The following is a 27,378-nucleotide window of genomic DNA, read 5'->3' as shown; positions in this document are numbered from 1 at the left end:
GGTGCATATGTTTTGAATGTAGATCAAAGTATATCAATTGTTTGTGCATTCCCTTATTTTAAAATGATTTCTAGCCCATTATTACCTTATTTAGTGCTGTTACGGATGCACCTTGCTTCACGAGATAGTCAACTACTTCTAAGGTAGATTCAATTGAACGCATGTATTCATGCAACAGGGTGTTTCCGTCCTTTAAAAAAATATAATCATGACGTTTATACAAACAGTGTATTGCAGCAAATAATTATAGTTAGATAGTGATAAATAATACACAAATACATTGAATTAAAAGGTTTTGCTGGTGAATATTTTGTGAACGTAGACCGAATTATATCAACTAGATGATGACGTAACATCTAGGTTGTGCCCACAGATGGTTATCGAATAAACAGTAATTTCAGAGTTTAAAAAAATGTGGATTTTAAATACAAGAATATAATACATTGTCGTTTACAGAAACGAATAAATAGACACGTTGATTTATTTAGTCAACCAAAATTAGCACCCTGGGGATTACTTCCGAAAGAGAAATATGTCACAAATGTTTGATTTGGGCTCATTTAGACAAACTCAATTTGTGTTTTGTATGTAACATTAGGGTTGAGGGACTTTCTAACGAAAATATTGTTGTAATTTTGTATAGGCCTATAAATAATAATATACCACTAAATACAGTAACAAATTATGTATATATGTAAAAACTGTTCCTGTCATATTCGATTGAAATAGTAAAGTACTTGTAACGATAAACCACTACGACGTTTATATTGTTTGTAATTATTAATTAACACAAACGTTGAGAAGCCCTCTCAGTAATAAAGTTTATTTGTATATTATGTGTTTATAATATAACAGTAGGGCCTACCCACACTCACGGTAATAAAGTTTATTGTATATGTTTATATATACATAACAGTACCAACACTCACAGTAAGAACTTTGCGATTCAAATGGGGACCAAAAGCGGTTAATACGTATTTACAATGTTGTATAGTATTGCAATACTATATCTTAAGGTGTTAAGTTTATTCTCCAAGGGCCCATAAATTTACCTACTTGTTGTGTTTAACCAAATAGTTTGGAATGTTCCATTCATCGCAAATCAATACATTTGTATATTAAACGTATTTTAAATCTATCAAAATAGTTTTTTTCAGTCTTCAAATTTATGACGCTGTACTCGAGCTGATCAACAGTTATTCAGCTATTTAAAAACAATAAAATCGTCGGAGGAGATAGGTAAATGCGAAGCATCCTCGTATTATTGTGAGCGGCTATTTTTCAAGATGGACATTCATTAAACAGTGTATACCACGACCCGAAAATAACCATAGTTGGGGCAAATCGTTGAACCTAAATTCGTTTTAATTGTCAATAAGTAATTATCTATCTCAATTTAATTAGTAAACATGATTCCAACAGGTGTTTAAAATCAGTACCGAAAGATGAAACAACTTTATATATCACCGAGTACATTCTAGAAGTAATGCGCCATTTACCAAAGTTTGCCCTTACGTATATTTAAATATAGATTGTCTGTGCATTCCATTATTTTAAAAATGATATCTAGCCCAATATTACCTTATTTAGTGCTGTTACTGATGCACCTTGCTTCGTGATATAGTCTATTACTTCTAAGGTAGGTTCATTTGAACGCATGTATTCATGCAGCGGGGTGCTTCCGTCCTTTAAAGAAATTAAAGAGAATAAAAAAATATGATCTTTTTTTTATTACTACTAATTCATTATTGTAGAAGTAATTCTAAATAATTCAATCAATTGTAATATGATATAGGCCTAAAATAAAGTGGATAAGAGAATGTGTTTGCGGTGAGAATCATACGTACGTTATGGGTGTAATCATATATATTATCTCTAGCCATAAATTACCTTATTTAGTGCTTTTACTGATGCACCTTGCTTCGTGAGATAGTCTACTACTTCTAAGGTAGGTTCATTTGAACGCATGTATTCATGCAGCGGGGTATTTCCGTTCTATAAATAAATTATAATCACTAGAAGGTTTGCTCGCGCACCCTGTAGTGGGTTTACCCAAATGGTTCTCGAAACATGACCAACGCCTCTGGTAATTGAACTTGACAGCAATCGGTGGTTATAGAAACGTAAAAGGGAAAAGGGACTCAATAGATTTATTTACAGTTTACAAAAAAATGTACATTGATTCTCCTGTAATGATGTAAACACTTTACAACAATTGTTATTACAACAAATAATATAATTTTAAAGAACAGTATACGTATAATATACATATTATATTATTATATATATTATGTGAACGTTACACACAAGAGGAAACCGTTAATATGGGTCATCAATCACTGAAACAGTCTTTAACGTGACCCTACCAAGAGACCAAAAGCATAGTTATCAAAGTAGGTGACAGTGAGCGATCGTGAACGATCACAATACATCATGACAACAACATCTTGTTCCCTGGTAGGCCTACCAGGCCTCCTATAGTAACATTGAATTGCATCTAAATTTGATAAAATGATTAATAGTAGCATAATTAATTAGTTCAATTAGCCTCCTATAGTAACATTGAATCGCACCTAAATTTGATAAAATGATTAATAAATAGCATAAATAATAGTTAAATTACTAAAACAAATTGTATTTCACGTAAAGTAAAGGCCTTTGTAATTGATAGTTGAATATAAAACAAATAAATTATAGGCCTAGTTCACGATTCGTTGAACCACTAAATATAAAATATTTGTATTTAATATTGAATGACGCCACCAACGGCCATTTTGCCAGAAGTGACGGACTCGGTAGCCAGTTGAACAACAGCGCGAGAGTGTGAAAATAACCCTGTGATATCCACAAATTTCGATAGGTAACGCTAAATTTTGTCGTTGTTAAAGACAAAAATGGAACAATAGCGTAGTACTGAAAACTAATGTTATCAAATCTAGGTTTCGCGGTACATCTAAGAAAGATAAGGTAGGTATCCAAGGCGGAGATTTATACCGAAGTTTTTCCATTTTGTTCGCCTATGTCAGAATTAACCATCATTTATATATAGATGAAGTGTATACATACAGTGTATTGCAAAAAATAATTATAGTTAGGTAATGATAAGTAATACACAAAGAAATTGATATAAAAGGTTTTGCTGATGCATATGTTGTGAACGTAACCAAATTATATCAATTGTCTGTGCTTTCCCTTTTTTGAAATGTTCTCTAGCCCAATATTACCTTATTTAGTGTTGTTACTGATGAACATTGCTTCGTAAGAAAGTTTACTACTTATGTATGTTCATTTGAACGCATGTATTCATGCAGTGGGGTGTTTTCGTCATATAAATAAATTATTATCATATACAATGTATGGCAGAAATCATGAATAATTCATTAGAATAATTATGACATAATACGGCACATTATAGATTGAGCTATATAAGCATGCATATAGATTAAATAATCTGTGTGAACTGCGTTTGCCAACTGAAATGTTTGGTCTAGTGACTTTAACCTACTACACTGGAGCCTTTGATTCGAGGTCTTTCAAGAACATGTTTTTTTTTTGTAGAGTAATAGTTGAGAGAGAATATTTAGAGGGTTACGTTTAGTTATTTAGGAAGTAGATCAGCTATCCATGCAATTCTTTATAATACCAATTAATTAAGGTAATGGATTCTTCATGATTTCTGCCTTAATTGGATAGGAAAAAACATAATGCCACCGGGAATATAGGCCCACTCTTATGTACATTACCTTATTTTGTAATGTTGGAGTAACACCAAGCTTAATGAGATAAGTCACTATTTCTAACGTAGGTTTAACATATCTACCACTTAGATGTACATGTAGAGCATTGCTTCCTTCCTAAAAAAAATAAAAAATGATATATTTTTAATAAATAAATATTTTTAAATCAAATTATCCGAAAGTAGCTAAAATGTTTTATTTATACCAAGAGCAGTTCCATCATGTTACATTACCTTCTTGCATTTGAAGAGAATAATATGATGAACAATAACGAAGCAAAACAAATAATAATATTAAGCAAACGTGTACTATTTTCAGATGACGTTCAATTTAAATTTTTATAGAATAAAACTTAAGATTACCTCTTTTGTTAATGTGGGGGATACACCATTGGTTATCAGACAAAACAATATCTCTAATTTAACGTCATCACGCTCCAGATAAATATTTATCGGTTTGTTTCTATTCTGTGAAGAAATCATAAACATCAAATATAAATATTCTTATAAATGACAATGTTAGATACAATTACTGATAACATGATTTGTTGTTGTTGTCATATAAATAAATTATTATTAAAAATCAATTAACAAGCAGATCTTAATTAAATCATAATAGCAATGCAGAATATGTTTTTAAGTGTATGTTTGAATTGATTATGGTTTCCAAAGTCCTTTAAACTCTTATGTGACTCATAGGCCTACATCATAGGAACCACCTTTCTTACGAGTGGTGGTCTTTTAAAAGAGATGGATCCTTACAAGGGGTAGTTGTTCTTTAAAAGAAGTGGTCACTAAATTAAATAAAGGGGTATTGGTGGTTGTCGCTAAAGAGAGGCTATATCTTTAACAAGATGGTATCTAACTAAATGTAGAGTAGAGGTAGATTACAAGACAGTATGTACCTGTCTTGTTTATATTGTTTAATTACTACTAACTAATTATTGCGGCAAGTAATTCTAAATAACTAAATCAATTGCAATATGTAATAGAAAAATAAGGCTTAAAAAGAGCGACGTTTCTACTCTATCATGGTGTCATTATCAATTCCAATGAGGAAATTCTAAAAAGCAACTAATTATATAATACCCCTTTCACACCAAAACTCCGGAGTGATCTCCGGAGGTACTCCGGGTTTATGACCATTCAAAACAGCAAAAGACTCCGGAGATACCCCTTTCACATCAACCTAGCAACACCGGGGTTTATAAAATAAAATTTTAAATGTCACCCTCTATTTTGTTTGTTTACATAAAGTTCTGCGGTGCTAACGTCACAACGGTAGGTGGCGCTGCGTGGACGGTAGGTGGCGCTGTATGGTTGCTAGCCAGCCAAAAAATGCGTTCAACCTCTCCAAGGTCACCAATTGTTTGGAATAGGAAGTCATTTTAAAAATTAATATTTTTCAATAAAAAGAAACTCAAATTTCAAAAGATCACTAAATATTTGTTTTTAATAATCTTATTCTTCAACTACAGTTTAAGTTTTAAAAAAATCAGGCAAAGATACATAATTTGCTGTTGGTACCTTTCACACCAAAACACCGGGGTGTCCCCGAAGTTCGCTCGCCGGGGAATGTTTCAGCTTTTCAACCCCGCAGTTTTAAACTCCGGGGTTGCTTGATTTTACATTTCACACCAAAACACCGGGGCGTCAACATCGGAATGTTTCCGGAGTTGTTTTGCTTTTGGTGTGAAAGGGTAAAACACAAGCCAAGGTTCAAAGTTTAAATAACACAATGCATATTGACTAACATCCTGTTAAATGAAAATATTAGCTTTAGCAGAGTCACATTGTTTATTCAGACTAGGTTTTAATTGTCTGATGTATAGCATTTCATAAATAAGACACTCAAATTGTTTTTTTTCCTAAGTAATACTAAAACATGAATTAATTCTACTTGGATTTAACAATTGCATTAAATATGATCCTTTTAAAATACTGTCGTATTAAACATCTATAATGTTCAACAATGCGTTGGTAGAGGTGTCGACATGTATATCCAACCTAACTTGCATCACACAGGTCACATTCAAATGTATACACAGCACACTGCTGACTTATTATAGTTGGTTTTCTTTCTACCTTTTTAATGTTATCCTTAACTTTTCTACTTGTGAATACAGGGACACAGGTTTTGTTTAATATTTTACTTAGATTGCATAGCTGTCGCTTGAACGAGTTTCTCAATTGCCTGGTCTTTGAATGGCAGGATGATTCGGACTGGTTTTTTTTTCAGTTTTATCATTTTGTTTCACTTTGTGTAGTGTTGTTATTTCTCTCTGTTGGTTTAAAGTTCGTCTGGATATTTCAGACGCTTAAACTCTTCCTTAAATTATCACATTCATTATTAAATAGATGGTGGGTCGACGATAGTTTTTCTTCCAGATTTAACATAGTTACAAATCTTCAAATCTTTGATTATAAGCATTCCTAAAAAGGGATTGAATTGTTCACAACATTTTCCATTGTAACCGCTATCGCAGGATGGATCAAAAGAAAACCAAAAATGCATTGGCTGTTTCTAGTCTGTGACTACCTTCTTACAAATTCACCTTTAAAGCTCAGGTACAGGCATGAATTTTAAATATAATGTTTGGTTAATAGTACATAAATCGAATATTTGTAACATAAATCGAGACGAAAAAACATGAATTTCCCTTAATATGGTCAAATACAAAATTGGACAAAATTCTTCCATAAAACCCAGGAAGACTTTTTTCATGTAATAACATGTCTGGTGACTCCCTAGACGGTGAAAAAAGATGGTGTATATACGATGGATAATTTTTGCTATAGCATGAAAATAAAAATCTGAAGTTGAATAAAAATATCAGAAATGTAATATTCAAGTTATATTACCTATATTTAATCATCTGATAACATTTTTTAGAAAACCATTTATTTTTCATAGCTTTTTAAAATGCCTCTCTATTTACAAAATTTGTGTACAAAAGAATAGAGGTTTTACTGTGTAATTTGAACTATCCCCCACTGATAAGAATGGGCTTATTTTCAACAAATTCGTGTAACACAAATAAAATCCCAAAAATTATGAAAGATAGGGGAAACTATAGATCGATAATTATTGGAATGTATGATCAATAGAAATGTTTTGCCCGCACCTGGCATTTAAATGCATATCTTCTTCTTCTTTTGAATCTGATCATATGCCAATTGCCGGCCTTTAGTATTGAAATCAAAGTTAAAGAACCCTCTTTTAAGTGTTCGATTGGAATACAACAAGGTTCTTCATTTTCGTCTTCACTTTTTAAAATTTACATTAATAATTTAGGTGACACACTTATTCAGGTAAACGAAAATATTCAAATTCGATATTGCTATATTATTCATCATATTTACCTAGATGACATTGTGCTTGTTCGGGAGTGATACGGAGAAAGGTCTCCAAAAATGTATTAATGCATTTGAACGTTACTGTGATACCTGGAAACTTACTGTAAATATTAAAAAATAAAAAAAATATTGTTTTCAAAAATTACCGTAATCTAAGGAACATAAAAATATTCAATTACAAATTCTTATATTGTATTTACTTACCTTGGTATTATTTTAAGTTCAAATGATTTATGGTACAAAGTAATCACAATCAATAAAAAGCAATCCAAAGTTTATTCTGTTCATTTATTTATCGTAACTTATCTGTTCTACCAAAAAATAGATGCAACCATATGTTTGATGTGAAAATACTTCCTATTATAAATTATGGAAGCGAAATATGGGGAATGTCAGACAATTTGCAAATTTTTGCAGATATTTGTTGCAAGTTGGAAAAAATGCACCAAATGCCGCTGTTATTTCCGAGTTAGGTAGATTACGACTTGTTTTGGATTGTTTGGTTACAGATGTACAATTTTCTTTATATATTTATTTTAAGTGCTATGAGTTTTCAACTTAGAAAAGTTAATCGTAATGAGAACAGGTCAATCAGTTACTTTTTTCTACTGGTTTTGGTTACAACAATTTGTTAATAATAACAGTTTATTTTTGAAAGATTTAAAATTACGCTTATGTGATATTGAAAAACAAAAATGCGGTTAACAATTTAGTTTACATCATAAGTTAAGGTCCTTTTCTCTTTATAAAAAAGAAATATCTTTAATCATTTTATCAATATCATCAAGAAAACGGTAATTTACGTTTAGGGATATTAGAACTTAAAATTGAAAATGCGAGATTGGAAGGCTTAGAAAGATATAAGAAAGAACGTGTAAAGTATGTAAAAATAATATTGTTGAGGAATAATTGTATTTTACAATGTACATTTTATAATGATTTAAGAAACAAATTTATTCCGAGATTTATTTGTGTTTATTCTTCTATTAAAAAACTATGTTTATTACTTTCAAACACAAACTTTACTTGTAATTTAGGAATAAATGTATACTTTGCTTTTGAAATAAGAAATAATTATCTTAAGTTATAGGTCTACGTATACTTTAATAATCTTAATAATGCTAAATAATTATCTTTTGTACTATGGCCAATGGCCCATATACTAGATTGAAGAAATTCCTTGGAAAGGGAAAGAAGAAGATAGGGGATATTATTACTGAAGTGTCATCAACATACCGCTTGTAGTATTTTTAAATTTAAATTGTCTCGGTTAAAGAGATGAACTCGTCCTTATTTACGAATGTTCCTTTAACCGAGACAATTCAAATTATCGCGGATAAAGCATTTACTAACAACTGGTTCAACGATAATTATGGACTAGACTTATATAAGGACGGTTCAATTGCACTCTTCGGTATATCAACGCAAGATCAGCTATTATAATTTAATGGTAACTTGTACGGAGTTGCAATTGGATCCCTTATGGCAAATGTATTTATGTTCCACATCGAGGAACGCATTGAATCTCTACGAATTTTTAACTTTAATCAGAATTTAACTTTTATACAATCAGAATTTTTAACTTTTATACATTCATAATTTTTAACTTTTATACAATAAGAATTTTTAACTTTTATACAATCAGAATTTTTAACTTTTACACAATCAGATTGTTCAGATAGCAATTGCATTTTTATAACACTTTTGTTAACATTTTATTATACCATATTTTTCTATGTATTTTTCAAAATTTGTTAATGTTGGTTTTATTGTATCGTTCAAGTTGACAGGGGCTGGTCAAGCACATCACAAGATGACAGTTTTATACTTTTGCTTTTCCGCTACTCCCCTGTTATACTTATATGGTTGTTTTTTTCCTATGTAGAAAGATTGAAAATAAGTAAATAAACAAGCACAAATACTACAAGCGGTATTTTGATGACATTTTAGTATTTATGCCCAATCTAGTTGAATTTTTGGTTCCATCCTGCGATAGCGTTTACAATAGAACATGATGTGAACAATTCAATCACTTTTTAGGAATGCTTATAATCAAAGATTTGGAGATTTGTAATTGTGTTATCGTCGACCCACCATCTATTTAATGAAGAATGTATATAATTAATAATTTAAGGAAGATTGTAAGGGTCTGAAATATCCAGATACACTAATAACAAACACCACAGAAGCAACAGAGAGCAATAACAACATTGAACTAAGTGAAACACATAATAAAACTGAAAAAAAACAGTCCGAATCATCCTGCCATTCAAAGACCAGAAAAAATGTGAACTCGTTCAAGCGACACCTATGACAAACAACTATGTTAAAAGATTAACAAAAAACATTGTATGTCCCTGTATTCACAGGTAGAAAAGTTACCGATAACATTAAAAAGGAAAAAGGAACCAAACTATAATAAGTCAGCAATTGCAATGTGTTGTGTATACATTTGAATGTTACTTTGTAAGTTATGTTGGATATACATGCCGACACCTCTACCAACGCATTGTTTTATTTTATTTATTTATTTCTTTATTCTGACATAAAATCATAGGATAAAAACACAAAAAAGTACCGAGACGGCAAACGTATTTCCATTGTGGTCCTAAAAAAATATAACAAAATAAACAAGGAAACCACAATTACTTAAACATAATACACAAACATATAGCAAATTAAATGTCTCTTAATCTAAGAATTTCACAAAAATAACCTTTAGATCTCTGTTTAAATGATTTTAATGAAGAGGAGCTTTGAACAAAATAAGGAAGTGAAGTTCCTATGACTAGAATTTGGATCGAAATGCTGTCTCTAGCAAATCTTGCATTGTGATTGTGACGTTGTCTCGTCAGGGTATTTGTATCCAGGTAAGTTGGAGCACTTTAGGTCAACTGGCAACAAATTTAAGTTGACAAACTCATGTATACCTATATGAGACCGTGGTCCTAGGTTCGAAATGCACCTAATAGTTTTGTTTTGAGACGTCTGTAGCCTATTTTTAATATATTTATTTGCACATGAGTACCATACACAGCACCCATAGTCATAATGACATTGTGTTAGAGAAGAGGCAATCATCTGTATATAGCAACAACTCACAATCAACGGCCGATTCCATGTCGTTGACATATAGCACAAATGTTGAACATAATAGATGTTTAATATTTCAGCATTTAAAGGATCTTAATGCGATTGCTAATACAAGTAGAATTAATTCATGTTTTAGTAGCCTATACTTAGGAAATGCAAACACAAACGTGACTGTCTTATTTATGAATTACATCAGACAATTAAAACCTAGTCTGAATAAACAATGTGACTCTAAAGCCAAGCTTTTCATTTAACAGGATGTCAGACAATAGGCAGTTTGTTATTTAAACTTTGACCCTTGACGTGTGTTATGTAATTATTTGCTTTTTAGAATGTCTTGATTGGACTTGATAATGACCCCATGATGGAGTCGAAACGTCGTTCTTTTTTAAGCGTTATTTTACTATTATGTAATTTATATAAAATAAAGTGGATAAGATATGTTTGCGGCGCAGACATACGTTAGGTGTAATCATACACATTATATCTAGCTAGCCATATATTACCTTATTTAGTACTGTTACGGATGCACATTGCTTCATGAAATAGTCTATTACTTCTAAGGTAGGTTCATTTGAACGCATGTATTCATGCAGTGGGGTGTTTCCGTCCTATAAAGAAATTGTAAATCATGAAGTGTATACATACAGTGTATTGCAGCAAATAATTAAAATTAGGTAATGATAACAAATACACAAATAAATTGAAATAAAATGTTTTGCTGGTCATATGCTGTGAACGTAGACCGAATTATATCAATTATCTCTTATTTTGCAATTTTACTGATAAAAGTGGCTTGCTTCGTGAGATAGGTTACTTAGTCTAGGCAACAAATCCGAAAAAAATTGAGTTAGAGGGAGTGGAATGTTAGAGGCTGTCAACATAGCCAGATATCCTTATTAATCCCTTCTGATCACTATAAGCCCTGTTGACACTTAATATTTTGCCTCGTCTTGAAATGGCGGCCATTTTTCAAAATGGCCGCCATTTTTATATAAAATGTTGCATAAAATTAGATCTAAATAAGGTAGATAAGGTAATAAGTTAATACAACTTAAAAACCAATCAAAACGTTGGATTGAATGTGGCATTATTTTAGTGAAGGATATTATAAACGAAAATAGATTCATAACTTCAAAAGAATTGTTGGTAAAATTAAAGTACAAAGCAAACTGGTTAACTGAATACATGTGCTTATTAAAAGCGATACCAATACAATGGAAAACTATAATCAAATACGAGGAAAATTGTTATTATAATATAACAGAAAATGTCATTAAGAATAGATATAAGGACATCACAACAAAGAGTATTTATCTCTGTTTTGTCAAAGAAAATGGGAAAAACATTTTCATAATTTGAATATTGATTGGAAGTCATGTTGGTTATCTAAAGTTTGTAAAATGAAAGATAAAAAATTAATACACTTTAATTACAAACTGTTAAATAGAATCTTAGCAACAAACAAAGGGTTGTTTATCTGGAAACTAAAAGATAATGATATATGTGGTAGATGTGGAGAGGTACAAGATGAGGAGCATATGTTTTTTACTTGTAAATTTATTCAAGGTTTTTGGACAAAAATAGAGATTGTTTTAAAAGGTACCAATCATATAAACATGTCTTTTCAAAATCTGGTAATTGGAACAAGAAATATTCTTACTGATTTTATATATACATTTGCTGCTTTCACGGTTTATAAACAAAAGATACTGGCTGATGTTACAAATATAAGTTATTTTAATTTATGGAAATCTTTTAAACAAGGAATTCTATTCAGAATGGAATGTGATATAGTGTATAAAAGAGAGGAAAGCATAAAAAAATGGGAAACAGTAAAAAATATTATTTTAGCAATGTAAAAATGTATAATTGTTAAACAATAACAGGCTAAAAACACGAGAAAATATTTTTATGACACAATACTTAGTATTCTAGTATGGCTTCTACCTTACTAGTTTTATTTACTGGTGCTATATGAGTTACAGTATATTTTATTTTGTGATGTTGTAATGGCAATTGTGAACCTATATTATGTGATGTATACTTTTATATAACTTTTGTCTATTTTTTTAAATGCTTTAACTTTTTATATATGTAAAAGACTAACAATAAGAAAAACAAAAAAAACTTTAAGCTGCAGAGATAGTTTTCTACTGAAACAAAATTGATATAGATTATTGTAACAATTGTAAAGAATGAAATAAAAGTAAGTGAATCTCACAAAAGACAAAAAAAAAATAAGGTAGATACACAATCTTGGTGTCTAAACACATGTACTTCAGACATGGAATCCATTAGGTCTTGTTGACTCTTTAGTTTTTGCCTCGTATTGAAATGGCAACCATTTTTCAAAATGGCCGCTAATTTCATATAAAATGTGCATAAAATCGGAATAAGGTAGATACATGATCTTGGTGTCTAAACACATGTACTTCAAAGAATTTATTAGGTCCTGTTGACACTTCATTTTTTGCTTTATAATGAAATGGCGGCCACTTAAAATCGGATCTAAATATGGTAAATTCACGATCTTTAGATTTATAATGATTAGGTTAAAATATAATTGTATTTAGGCTTAACTGGCTGCTATTTTTTTTAAATAACCTTTTCACTGCGTATACCCGGTAGCGATATTTTTTTACGCTCAACGAAACTGCCAGCTAGCCAGAATACTGTTTTCTGATTGGATGTTGATGTTACGTGAGATGTTCAAATCACTCACGCATGCAGTTCGCCTCAGTAGGTAATTCCTCCTCGCACTCTCCGACCGGTTGGCGTCATTTTTATTTCCAGGACGAACGTGGGCAGAAATCATGAATAATTCATGAATAATTATGACATAATAGGGAACATTATAGAGGGCGCTATATAAGCATGTAGAAAGATTAAATAATTAGTGTAAACAGCGTTTGCCAACCGAAATGTTTGGTCTAGTGGTAAGGCTTTAACCTATTACGCTGGAGCCCTCGGTTCGAGTTCTTTCATGAGCGATTATCGTTGTGGATAATACTGTAACGTGGATAATAAAGAAATCACGCATTGGCGATACAACGTTGGTCTGGATGGTGTCAATTTGTTTTTGTTTATGATCCAACATCATTTGTTGAACATTTTCAAAAAATGATAATAAATAATCACAAACACTATTTCCCTGTGACTTATAAATATATATTTAAATGAATTGTTGCTTGTAATTCTGCCAAAGGAATAGAGCTTTTTTTGTCAGTAAATAAAAGGATGACGATGACAAAAGTGTATTTTGACCGTGCCAACCCGATGTTGCCGTCATGAAGGTCCTAAAAAGATTACCGCGGCGCGACTTGCTTATCGCTTCGCATAAATCATGTTTTTCCACGTGAAATTGAAATTAATGCATGAACGTCGTACGCGAAACGTAAATAAACATTAAGAGAGGCGAATTCCTCCATGGAAATTAAATTAATTAATTAGATTACTCCATGGCGAGAGAAAGTGAATACTTCCAAGAAACCCTTCACAAGTTTCCGCTTTTTGGGTTTAGCCGCTCTTATTTATAATTATTTTATCTCAAACATTTTACATAGAAAAGAGCAATAAATGTTACGAAAAAATGTCAACGATGGCGACACGATAAAAATGCGGGAAATTTCAAGCCTCTCTGTTGTGCAAGGAGCTAGTAGTTGTTTCAGGCCGGCAGCGTGCTCTCAGGCAGCGAGCCATTGGAATGTACGATTCCTACAACACGTAAATTGCTAGCCTAGAGCAGTGCGAGTCGCAACCGATCGGAGATTGCGAGGGGGAATTACCTACTGCGGCGAACTGCATGTGTGAGTGATTTGAAAATCTCACATGACATCAACATCCAATCAGAAAACAGTATTCTGGCTAGCTGGCAGTTTCGTTGAGCGTAAAAAAATATCGCTACCCGGTAATACAAGGTATGGGCAAAACAATGATTTAATCCTATTTGCCTATAATATATAGCACCCTCTATATTTTTTTGATGAACTTGAATATTTTTGCAAGTCATGAAAATTTTTTTTTCTAGAAAAAAAAACCGCCCTTTAAGGCTGTATTATCGTCTTGAAAATCATGCGCCCTCTATAGTTATTTTATATATAGTATAGTATATAATAATATTTCTATCTTGGAAAGTTGTTTTGAGTAGCGTCATGGCGGCCATTTTGAATGTAACAAAATGTACCCGCCCCAATAGGGCAACATCGTGTTTATCACAACACGCAAAAAAATAAAATATTTCATTTTTTTCTTATTTGTTATACGTATCTTCATCAATATCAAGTTGGAAAAACGTATTCCATAAGAATTTCTTAAAGAAAATATAGTTTTTATCATTAATTCAATAAAAAAAAACGAAATCCAAAATACTTGTATTGACGTCACATGACGTCATCAATATGCAAATTCCTAACCTTAGACTAACCATTTGCCCATCTCACACCAAAAAAAAATTACCCAATTATCTCAATTAGTATTTTGCAATTTCTTAAAATATCATATATTTTTCTTAAATATATTTTCCGCAGTGAAAGGGTTTGCTGCATAATTTTTCTAAAAAGTGCTTAAAAGTGTAACTAATTAGGCTAGATAAATGATCTTGGTGTCTAAACAAAATGTTTTTTTCAGGCAAGAAATCCATTAAATATATAATAAATAACTTTAAATAGTTTGATTAATTAATTTTTTAAGTTAAATGCACAGTAGCTAACATTTTTCAAAATGGTTGCCTAATTTATCTGTTCATGAAATCGTCAATCTGGAATTTGTTTCACAAAATTGGTAAAGGTTTAGTTTGTATAGAGCCATGACTAGGATTTTAAAGCCTCAGCTTTTGTTGAATCCATTTGCATGTAACTTCACAGATGTTTCATCTTGACTTTAGGCTCTCCTATTACATAAACTAATATTATTTACCTCCGCTAAGGAGATATATGTAGTCTATCGCGTACCTAATAAATTATAAACCCCATGATTTGAACCATGTAAAGATAATACCTAAAACCAAAAATTGTATCATTCAACATGCTCCCTATCAGTAGAAAAAGTAGAGCTATTCTAAAAAATATTAACCATGCCTTGTTCAGTGATTTCGAGCTCATGCCTCATGGGCGTCGCTTTCGATGCCCGGCATGTAGAACAAACCGGAAAAGGAATTCGTTTTTGCCAGTGGCTATTCGACTCTTAAATTCTTGAACATTGACTTGACTTTTTTTGTTGTTGTTGTTCTGTGTATTGTGATATTTTGTATATTTTGTAAGATCATTTTAATCCAGACCTTTTTAGTTGAATTGCCCCGTGTGGGATGATTAAAGAATTTTGAATTGAATTGAATTGAATTGATATATATTTGCCAAGTAATCAGTTTCTGAGTGCTTTCATTTGTTTGTTTGTCTGTTTGTTTGCAGGATTACTCAAAAAGCTATTGCAAGGTCTTTACCAAAATTAGGGTTAGATAGATTTGTGGTCAAGTACCACTCCATTAAATTTTGGGGCATTCCGGACCACGGTCCCAATTTTGGACCAATTTTTAGTATTGTTTTTAGACCTGCTAGTCTTAAAAGATAGTGAATTTTCAAAAAGCCGGCGAGCAGTCTTAAAGTAACAAGTAAACTGAAACTGTTTGAAAACAACTTGTCCAAAAAACTCCATTTTTGTACAAGAGGAAAATATTTGATTTAAGGTTTTTTGATACGAGTAGTTTAAAAAAAACCTATTACAGTACATGTGTATCGACACCAAGATCGTGAATATATTCACGAAAAAAAAATGTGCCTAAAATCTAAATATGGTAGATCTACCATATTTAGATTTTAAGCACATTTTTATATAATTGGTCGCCATTTTGAAAAATGGCCGCCATTTCAATATAAAGCCAAAAAGAAGTGTCAACAAGGCCTAATGGATTCCGTGTCTGAAGTACATGTGTTTAGACACCAAGATCGTGCATCTACCTTATTTAGATCCGATTTTATGCACATTGTATATAAAAATGAAAGCCATTTTGAAAAATGGCCGCCATTTCAAGACGAGACAAAATATTAAGTGTCAACAGAGCTTAGAGTGATCAGAAGGCTATGTTGACAGCCTCTAACATTCCACTGCCCCTAACTTGATTTCTAAGCATCTTTTCAGATTTTTGTCCTAGAATAACTATTGTTCTTGCCATATATTACCTTATTTAGTGCTCTTACTGATGCACCTTGCTTCATGAAATAGTCTATTGCTTCTAAATTAGGTCCATTTGAACGCATGTATTCATGCAGTGGGGTGTTTCCGTCCTATAAAGAAATTAGAATCATGGAGTTTATACATATGTATTGCAGAAATTAATAAATAATAATAGTTAGGTAATGATAATAATACACAAAGAAATTGAAATAAAAGGTTTTGCTGGTGCATATGTTGTGAACGTAGACCAAAGTATATCAATTGTCTGTGCATTCTCTTACTTTCAGTCATGATTCTAACGCCCGTATAATAATATTCATAAACCGGACTTTAGTCGTAGTTCAAAGTTCGACTGAAAAAATCGTAGTTCGAGCTATAACTTAAAATTCAAGATCAGTATTAATTTAACAGTGAAGTACTTTTGATTAACAACAAACAAAATCTTCAAAATATATTTAGGAACCATGGCGTACAGTAACTTTCATATTTTCTAGGCCTCCCACAAAGTATGATCGCGAACTACGCACTTCATAGCGTGACAAGAAGGCGCTAGGCCCACCCACCCTAAACATTCCATCGCGTGGTGAATTTCCACATCTCCCATTGTCGCTATGGCGTGACGTAGTTCAAGTCGGACTTGCGCAAAGAAAATAATGTAAATTGTATACAGTTGTAAATAAAGATGATTTTCATTATTAAAACTTATACCAATGTATATTTAATTAAGCTAATATCAAAATAGATATTTCATTCTTCAATATCTGGCCAACAACTCAATGACTGTTACGTTTTTCATAAACATCGTTTAAAAACCATTTAGTCGACCATTTAGCCTGCCCCTTCCAGGACAAAAAAAAAATCAAAAACCGTCTCGATTTAGTCGAAGTTGGCCTGATTTAGTTACGATTTAGTTGAAGTTCGGTTTATGAATTAAAATGACACCATTTTTAAAGTCTACGACTAAAGTCCGGTTTAAGAATACGGGCGTAAATAACTATTTTATAATGACAGGTCCACATAAAACATGGTTGAACAATAATTAATTTGCACAATATACAAATCTCACAAGAAATGTAGGATCTTGTATAATTACTTTAAATAATTATTGCAGCAAGTAATTCTAAATAATTCAATCAATTGTAATATGTTACAAAATAAAGTGGATAAGGTAGGTTTTTGGCGCAGTTCATACGTACGTTATAGGTGTAATATACACATTTACATTAAGGGCACAATTCGGAAAATCGCGCGTTACTTCTAGAATTTTAACTCGATGGTAAATTTGGTTTATACGTTCGGTACTGATTTTAACCACCTGATGTAACCCTGTTTACTAATTAAGTTGCGTTAGATAATTAGTTATTGATTAGTTAATAAAACGAATTTAGGTCCAACGATTTTCCCCAAATAAGGAAGTTTTCCGGTCATGGTATACATTGTATATTGAATGATTTCCTTGCTGAAAAATAGCGGGGCTCATACCCATTGAAGTAAGTAAGTAAGTAAGTAATATTTATTGCTTTCCAAATACAGTACAAATATATAAAACAGTATAATGTAAATGAAATAAAAAGAGAAACATTAAATATAAAAATACAAGACTAGACAATAAAATAAGCATGGAAAGCAGAAGCTTTTTTCCAAAGGGGTCTCCAACATAATACAACAATATTACAATAATTATACAAAAATATGGACGGGCATTAATTATAGTAGATTATAAATGAGACGTCATAAATGATATAGAAATAATATACCTAGTATAATTGTATGTGCACTACCTTATTTTTTGATGTCACTGATGTGCCATACTGTATGAGACACGTCACTATTTCTGTTTTAAGGTTGGCACATCGTAAATACAATTGTAGTGGAGTGTCTCTATTCTAGAAAGATATCATAGTCATGTTTATAATTATATCTCAATTTCACGTTAATAATGTAAATTCTTTTGTGTAAAAACAATTAAAATCAGCTAAATTCATTCGTTCTTTATTTACAATACATCTGGCTTGTTACATATAACATGCCGTACTGACCAACGTCAACGCAACTAACAATCAGTCTACTTGAAAACCGGTAGACTTGCAAAACGTAGGAGTAAGTATTTTTTTTTTTTTTATATTACAGCACTATAAGCGTATAATAGGATGGCATACATCAACATTTTCCAATTGTATGTTAACATACGTGCATGTTTAAAAAATATTATTATCAATAAAATTATAAAAATGAACACCTATAATTCGTAAAAATGACGAATTAAATTATAGTTTTATTTTTATATTATATGATGTCATTTGAGAGACGCACTTAGTATACTATGAAATAATTGTTTCTACAAACATATATCGTTCATGGCATGTCTAAAAATTATAGTTTTTAATTAATTAATCATTTTATTTAATAACTGTTTTTGAATTTGCTATAAATAATCCTAAATAATTTATATTAATTATAAATGGAATAAATATGTTTGCTGGAACCGATAAGATTTTATTAAAACTGGCACAAGAAACATATTATAATTGTATGTGCATTACCTCATTTTGTGACGTTACTGCTGCGCCATGGTGTATGAGACAAGCCACTATTTCTATTGTAGGGTTGGCATTTAATATATATCTATGTAGTGGAGTGTCCCGATACTAGAAAGAAAACATAATCATGTAGTTTATAAATATAAATTCCAGCTGTAATGCAATCATATTTTTCGGTCATGCCGTATTAGTAATGGTTGTAAATTCTACATTATTATCTTCCGAATGTAAATAACAATACAAATCAGCTACATTCATTCTGTACTTTATCTACAAAACATCTGGCTTGTTACATATAGCATACCGTACTGACAAACGTCAATAACAGTGTCCTTGGAATGCGGTACGTTTGCAATACTTGGCGGAATACTTACTTGATTGAATCAAAAAAGAAAAGTTACGCCTTTCTATAAAATAGGACCCAAATAAAATTATTTCAAGAGTTCATTACTATATTATTTAAAGCAACTTAAAAAACTAGACAGATATATCGAAGTGCTACTATATTTGTAATACAGTGTGTATGAAAATCGATTATAATTATGTCATAATTGACATTAAGTAACGTAATATTGTTTCTACACATTTCAGTTATGACATGTCTCATTTTTGTTTCATTCAATAACTGCTTCTAAAATCCGCAATAAATAATTCAAAATAATTAATATTAATTAAAATGACAAATTATAAATGAAATAGAGATGTTTGCTGGAACAGATACTGTTTTCATAATAATGACATAAATACCACTATGATTGCATTGTTTTAAAAGCTGTTTAAGTTAAATAATGTATTAATTATTAGGATGGTATTTATTTGAATAAACGCCTCTCCAATAAAACATCACTTTGAATAATAACCCCCCCCCCCTACCCAACTATCTAATAAACTCTCATCCACATTTATAATACACACAATATTGTATTATATTTATAATTACACAGTTATACTATTTGTAGTAGAGGATTCCATGTGATTATAAATGTTACCATTTTATTTTATTAAGACTAAAAAATTAAACATATCATTCGAATAAGCACCTCCCTCAATTGAACTCCACCTCGCCCCCTCTCATTTTAAGGGCCCTACCAAACAATAAACACTATACTTTATTAAAATGTTTTTAATCATCTAAGACACTGTGAAACAGAGTAGGTTTAGTTTAACGAATGTCAAGCATGTTCAATACCGGTAACCGACAGAAAACGTACAAGGAAAACGTCCTTCTAAAACCTTTTTACCCGAATCATTATTATTTCGAGAACCATCGTCTACACTTATAGAATAATACATTGTACAAAAACATATCGTTCATGGCATACGTCTACAAAATAGTTTTTAATGAATTGTTTTATTCAATAACTGTGTTTGAAATTACAATAACTAATTCTAAATAATTCATATTAAATATAAATAAGACGTCTTAAATGGAATAGAGAAGTTTGCTGGAACCGATAATGTTTTATTAATACTGGCATAATAAACCTACTATAATGTTGTATGTTACCTTATTTTGTGACGTTACTGATGCGCCGTGTTGTATGAGATAAGCCACTATTTCTGTTGTAGGGTTGGCACATCGTAAATACATATGTAGTGGAGTGTCTCCATTCTAGAAAGAAATCGTAAGCATGCAGTTTATAAATATCAATTCCAGCTGTATACAATCATATTTTTCGGTCATGCCACATTGATAATGATTGTAAATTCTACATTGTTATGACAAAATCTTCCGAAAGTACAAAACATAAAAATCAGCTACATTCATGGCCGTACTGACCAACTTCAACGCAACTAACAACATTGTACTTGAAAACCGGAACGCTTGCAAAATGTCATTGTAAGTACTTTTTTTATTTCGTATGTATCTATCGTACTTGATTGAATAAAAAAAAGGAAAATGTACGCCTTTATATAAAATAGGACCCAAATAAAGTTATTTCAAAGATAATTATTATATTATTTAAACCATCTTAAAAAACTAGACGGATATATTGAAGTGCTACTATAATTGTAATACAATGTGTGAATGACAATCGATTTATATGACGTCATAATTGACTTTATGTTATGTAATATTGTTTCTAAAAACACCTGTCGGTTATGGCATGTCTTCATTTATTGTTTCATTCAATAACTGTTTCTAAAATTCGAAATAAATAATTCAAAATAATTAATATTAATTATAAATGACAAATTATAAATGAAATAGAGATGTTTGCTGGAACAGATACTGTTTTCATAATAATGACATAAATACCACTATGATTGTATGTACATTACTACATGTTGTGATGTTACTGATGCGCCATACTATGTGACACAAGTCACTATTGCTGTTAGAATATCGCAAATACCTATGTAGTGTAGTGTCTCCATACTAGAAAGAAATCATATTTATAAATAGCAATTCTAGCTGTAAAACAATCACAATTATAGTGGTCGTAAATTCTACATTGCTTTGACAAAATCTTCTGTAAAAAACTAAAAAAATCTAGACAGATAAACCGATAATGTTTATTAATACTGGCATAATTAGACCTACTATTGTATTATTACCTTATTTTTTGATGTTACTGCTACGCCATTTCGTATGAGAAAAGCCACTATTCCTGTTGTAGGGTTGGCATTGAATAAATACGTATGTAGTGGAGTGTCTCCAGTCTAGAAAGAAATCATAATCATGTAGTAATTTTTAAATATAAATTCCAGCTGTAAGGCAAACATATATTTCGGTCATGCCACATTAATAATGGTTGTAAATTCTACATTGTTTTGACAAAAATCTTCTGAGTGTACAAAACAATACAAATCAGCTACATTCACTTTGTACTTTATTTACAACACATCTGGCTTGTTATATATAGCATCAACGTCAACGCAACTAACAAAAGTGTTCTTGAAAACCGGTACGCTTGCAAAACGACGTAGTATTTACTTTTTTATTTCGTGCTTATCTATCGTACTTGATTGGATAAAAAAATAAATGTACGCCTTTATATAAAATAGGACCCAAATAAAATTATTTCAAGGAATAATTATTATATTATTTAAACCAACTTAAACAAACTAGACTGATAAAGTGAAGAATTACTATTTATTTGTAATACAAATGTGTGAATCAATCGATTATATTACGTCATAATTGGCGAGACGCACTTCAAAATGTGTTCATGGCATGTATACACAATATAGTTTTTAATTAAATTAATTTTTTATTCAATAAATGTTTTTGAATTTGTAATAACTAATTCTACATAATTCATAATAATTATAAATGAGACGTCATAAATGTAATAGAGATGTTTGCTGGAACCGATAATGACATAATAGACATACTATAATTGTATGTTACCGTAGTTCGTGGTGTTTCTGGTGCGCCATGCCGTATGAGACAAGCCACTATTTCTGTTGTAGGGTTGGCACAAAGTAAATACTTATGTAGAGGAGTGTATCCAAACTAGAAAGAAATCATAACCATGTAGTTTATAAATATAGATTACAGCTGTAATGCAAACATGTTTTGTATTCATGTTACATTGACAATTTTTGTAAGTTCAACACTGTTATGATATTACTAAAATCAGTTACATTTATGCTTTACGTTTAATAACATGCTGATCTTAGAAATCATGAAAAACAAAAGCATAAACAATTATTGTACAATCCTGAAGTAAATAATTGTTATAACTTTAATGATAAGAGAAAAAAGTGAATACATTGTTGTTATTGTCGAGTCTAGTCACCGTTATAAATTATCTGTATAATTATTTCGAAAAAGTCTTACTAGATTGGATTTAGATGAACTCAATTATGCTTTTGAAGTTTTTTTATTTCAAAACATACAAAATATGGCTCTTGACTTCGAAACTGTCATTCTGACCATGGAGGTATACAATGTTCTGACCGTCTAACTATTTGTCCAACCTTTTATAGTAACTGTACACCGATCTCATAATGTAGGACAAACAATAACAGTAAGTACTGATGTTTCAGTTTCAGTTTCAGTTTTTATTTTCCAATATAACCAAGTGTCATGAATATATAGCAAAAATGGAAGGATGACCAAAAAAGAGCAAAGCTCGTACAATATTTGGCCACCTTAACAAAATAATTAATACATGATACAAACATAATTGAAGCACAGGACGAGACAATACTAGCTAAACATGTTGGCATATGAACTCAAAGATAGTGCGATAAAACCAAAAAAGCAAAAAAACAATGTAAATGTAAACATATTTGTAACACTCATTGATAAGTTAAGAGCAAATTATTTTTATACAACTTTTTAAATACTTTGACAGATTTAAGTAGTTTGTCAGGTAGTTAATTTCTATTTAATTTGCAGCATTCGTCACTGAAGCATATGTTATTGATCCCGGATATTAAACAGTATTCATTGTATTTGAATATAGGTATAATGATTACAGTTTACAATTTACATAAATGTATTGTCTTCTTGGAACTAATTGAATGACTATACTTTCTTATTAGTAATATGGAAAGCCTATATTTTGTTTTACCTTATCTTTGTTTTTCAAAAGATCTGGAGTTTTCTGACATATTTCTTTAATTTGTTGCAAGTCATTCATCTTAAAAGCATCTTGTAATCTGTAACGGTCAAATATGAAATATAAAATAAGTTACATCAATATTTAAAAAAAACAACCAATGATTGATGTTTTTCGTAGCCGTTTTCGTATAGTATTGTTCTTCAACTTTACAACTCACCCCGACATCTTAAGTACTATACTGAGTTTTCATAAAGCTTTTCTTTGCTGGTTTAGTTTAGATTTGTTTCTCTGAAGAAAATATCATTAATCGAATTTAAATATTATTATTACAATACTAGTTTTTGATACAACAATAATATATATGTATACAGCAATACTATAGTGAACAATAGTATTTAATATTCAGTTGTCAAAAGCATATTAAGTACAATATATTTCTTAATAAGAGCACGTGACATTCTGTTAGATACAGGACAAGAACCCTACGTGTGCAATAAAACAGAACAAAATCTACAAAAATATTATTAAGACTATCGTGTTAATTTGATTTATGAAAATTATTACAGACATTTTCTTCAGATGAAGACTTTTAATAATATTTATTATTTTCATTTCTCAAAAATAGAGTTTGCCTTAATACTTAATAAGAAAATTAATAATTAGGGTTTTTGTGGAATATTGCGTCAAAAAGCATGTAAAAGTTGTTTCTGTGATTGTGCACTTTCCTAAACTAAATTTAACAAAAGACAAATTTTGCTTTTAAATAAAAATAAACGTAAAGAGGATCGGGTGAGAGAGGGCGATAAACACTGTGACCACAACATCGCTAATCCGATAACAAAAAGCAACAAGTCTAACTTTATCTCCTGCATATTCAATTGACTCGATAACGTCCTCTGTAGTTTCTGCCTTAACCTAATTGAAAAAAAATAAAAATAATGAAGCCACTTAACTAAGTAAATCAACCCTAAAACGAGTTTTTACGGCCATCCCGTGGAAATCTAACGAGGAAATTGTCTGATTGCGTAAGAGACAACAATTTCTATTATCATTATTATTATTATAACACAATAATAGGCACAATTCAGCACTATAAGCAAATTATGCTTCAGGTCATAGCATGACAACAATTTACTATCATACTAACTTACGTGCATGTTGCGTTTGCAAGGATTTTTTTTTATTAAATGTCAGGAAAATTATTGTTATTATTAAAATTACCTATAATTTGTGAAAGTGACAAAATCAAACAAGGACTTGACATAGTAGACGCTTTATTAAAAGTAAAAAGACAAGCTAACATTACACTGAAAATAAATGGATTCATTTGCCTGCTGAATAAGATAAACATTTAATGGTTCCCGAAAACTGTACATTAATTGAACCTTCATACATTTAAATAAAAACTGAAATAAGCCAAAGCCAAACAGAGAATATAAATACCAACAAAAACATGTCTGAACAAAATAAAAAAACAACTCAACAATAACATAGTATGCTGCATTACATTCGGAATGTCATTTATACTAGTACTAGCAATTATACCCGCCCCAGTTTAAAGCCTTCTCAGTACATAACATAAATACCTCCCTATAATCACCACTCCCACCCCTCTTCAATAACACCCCACACTCTTTTTCTTTAAAAACAACAATTTTCCAACCACAATTCTGGTCAATTTTTGATAGCCTACTATCCCTAGCCAAAGCAATCCCCACTATCTTCTGAACCCCAACTCCCACACCCTATCTCCCACACCCCATCTCCCCACCAAATCCCGTACTTTTTGAAATGTAGTTTAAAACCTTCCCGGTACAATTGCGGTCATTTTGATGACCGCAATTGTATTGTTACATGCAGAAACAAAAATTGTTATAATGAAACAATGAAAGTGGATCATTTTGACCACATTTTGGCCCCTAACTTGGATCCTAGAGGATGATGTGTTTGGTAGTAGAACACAGTAACAGTAAATAACGTGTATATGTTCACACAGGAATGGATGTCTGTAATGAGACAATCCAAGTAAAGAGACCGATACATAGCTGGATATGGTTAAAGTACTTTGCTAAATGTGTAAATGAATAGGTGTCATTATTATTGGTTAATGAATAAAATATATACGCCTTTCTGATGATAATTAAAATACTGTAAAACTTTTGTAGTATAATTTCACAATTCGATAGCCTACAACCCCGAGCCCTAGCAAAAAATGACATCACAAACCACCACACCACCCCCCCCCCCCCCCACCCCTCCCACAAAAACCCCAGGAGTCGAAGGAATTTGTTTAAATGTAGTTTAAAACCTTCCGGATACAATTGCCATCATTTTGATACCACATACGTATGGTTACGTGCAGAAACAGAAATTTGTATAACGAACAAACATCGAAAGTGGGGGTTTTGACCACATTTTGGTCCCTCACGCAATGATACCTCTACTGCTGATGCAAAACATGCATTGGCTAGGCTAGGCTTAACTTGGCTAAAACTAAGGTGATGATAATTGTTGCACTTTTTGTAGAGTTCGCCTTAATACATTTGCAAAGAAATAAGTAGGCTTTTGGGGAACATTGCATACGATAGCATGTAAACGTAATATTATTTTGCACTTTTCTAAAACTGTATTTAACAAATAAAACATAATAATTTTAACAAATAACAGATAAACGTAAAGAGTATTGGAGGAAAGAGGCCGATATGCACTTTGGCCACAACAACATCGCTATTTGCGATATGGTCCCAATAACTTTAAAACTGCACATTGATTGAAAATATTAACCATATTAATGAAATTGAAACGGCATTGTCACAATAATATAAATACAATTATGGCCAAACAGAGAATATACATACCAACAAGAGGCGAGCAAATGAAACAAAAACATGGATGAACAAAATTCAAACAGTTTATTTTATTTATACTGAAAAGGTAAAGGTCCCGTATTCAACTCTGAACATAGGGTAATGAGCTAATTCGACATGCTTCGGCATTATGTGATAGGGTAGCAAATTCTTGTCCACGCCACCATATCTTCCCTAGTATTTTCAACCAGGTACTCATTTACAGCTGAGTAGACTGAGAGTTGTGGGGAATTGAACCAAGGTCTCTCTGTGTGACAGTCAAGTGTCCTAACCACATAGGTGACAGTCAGGTGTTCTAACCACCTGGGTGACAGTAAAGTGTCCTAACCACTCGACTACCAAACTTCATTTAAACTAGCATAGGAAAAAACTAATCAGTAGAAGCTAAAACAACTTACATTACTTCACGACACTCAAATAGTATAATGGCTACGTTTACTAAACCCATACATATTTGAGGCTTTCTTCTGTATAACCGTAGCGTTTTGTTTAAACAAATAAAGTGTAGGACTATTGTGATTGTGAACTCGGTCGTTATCATTTAAAATAAAGAGGTTTCGCATGACTACCAAACAGACGGAAATGAATGAATATCTAGTTTAATAATAATAGACTTTGAGTAAATATCTATATTACATTGACTACTGTTTAACATCATACGTATTATTTATAAAATTAGAGTTGAAATCATCATGTTAACGAATTATATATCATCTACTAGCAATAAAGCTCTAGACTATGCAAATGCCGTTCACTTCTTCATTAATGATGTGGGTATTTTCTGTCCGGTCTGTTCAGGTTTACGATTTACTGAAACTATACAACACTATAACGTTGATTATAAGCTTGAGCACCTATTCAAATACATGCATGAGGGCGTGAATAGGCCTACCAGTCAAAACTAAAATATACATCTTTTCTTAAAGGTCTGAGCCAATAATTACATTTCTAACATTGTATCACCATGTCAACTAATGTTGATGATGGGAAAATAAATGCCCAACGTAATATTTATCAATATAACCCAATTTAAAAAGAATAGAATACTTTGATAATTTGTCTTTTTTCAGGGTTAAATCCCCTTTTCAGTTGTTAGG

At 31.2% G+C, this 27,378-nt stretch overlaps 1 protein-coding gene across 2 annotated transcripts; it reads right to left on the bottom strand.

The window, feature by feature from the left end:
* Positions 1 to 11: 11 nt before the first annotated feature.
* On the bottom strand, positions 12 to 23,669 carry LOC140058956 (uncharacterized). Of its 2 annotated transcripts, XM_072104751.1 has the most exons (12): positions 23,424 to 23,669; positions 22,253 to 22,357; positions 21,457 to 21,561; positions 20,405 to 20,509; positions 18,901 to 19,005; positions 18,139 to 18,243; positions 16,363 to 16,467; positions 10,693 to 10,797; positions 4,100 to 4,204; positions 3,744 to 3,854; positions 1,582 to 1,686; positions 12 to 190 (listed from the first exon to the last, which is right to left on the bottom strand). In XM_072104751.1, exons 1-12 carry the CDS (start codon positions 23,490 to 23,492, stop codon positions 71 to 73), a joined length of 1,245 nt encoding a protein of 414 aa, XP_071960852.1. In that variant the 5' UTR covers positions 23,493 to 23,669; the 3' UTR covers positions 12 to 70. The 2 variants fall into 2 exon arrangements, 1 of the variants encoding a protein (XP_071960852.1); XR_011847081.1 differs by lacking the exon at positions 12 to 190 and having other exon boundaries at positions 1,589 to 1,686; positions 1,891 to 3,854.
* Between the last annotated feature and the right edge of the window lie 3,709 nt (positions 23,670 to 27,378).

The sequence above is a fragment of the Antedon mediterranea genome, chromosome 9 (genome assembly GCF_964355755.1).
Source record: "Antedon mediterranea chromosome 9, ecAntMedi1.1, whole genome shotgun sequence".
NCBI classification, from domain to species: Eukaryota; Metazoa; Echinodermata; class Crinoidea; order Comatulida; family Antedonidae; genus Antedon; species Antedon mediterranea.
The sequence above is the reverse complement of the archived record's forward strand: the minus strand, read 5'-3'. Positions and strand labels throughout refer to the sequence as shown.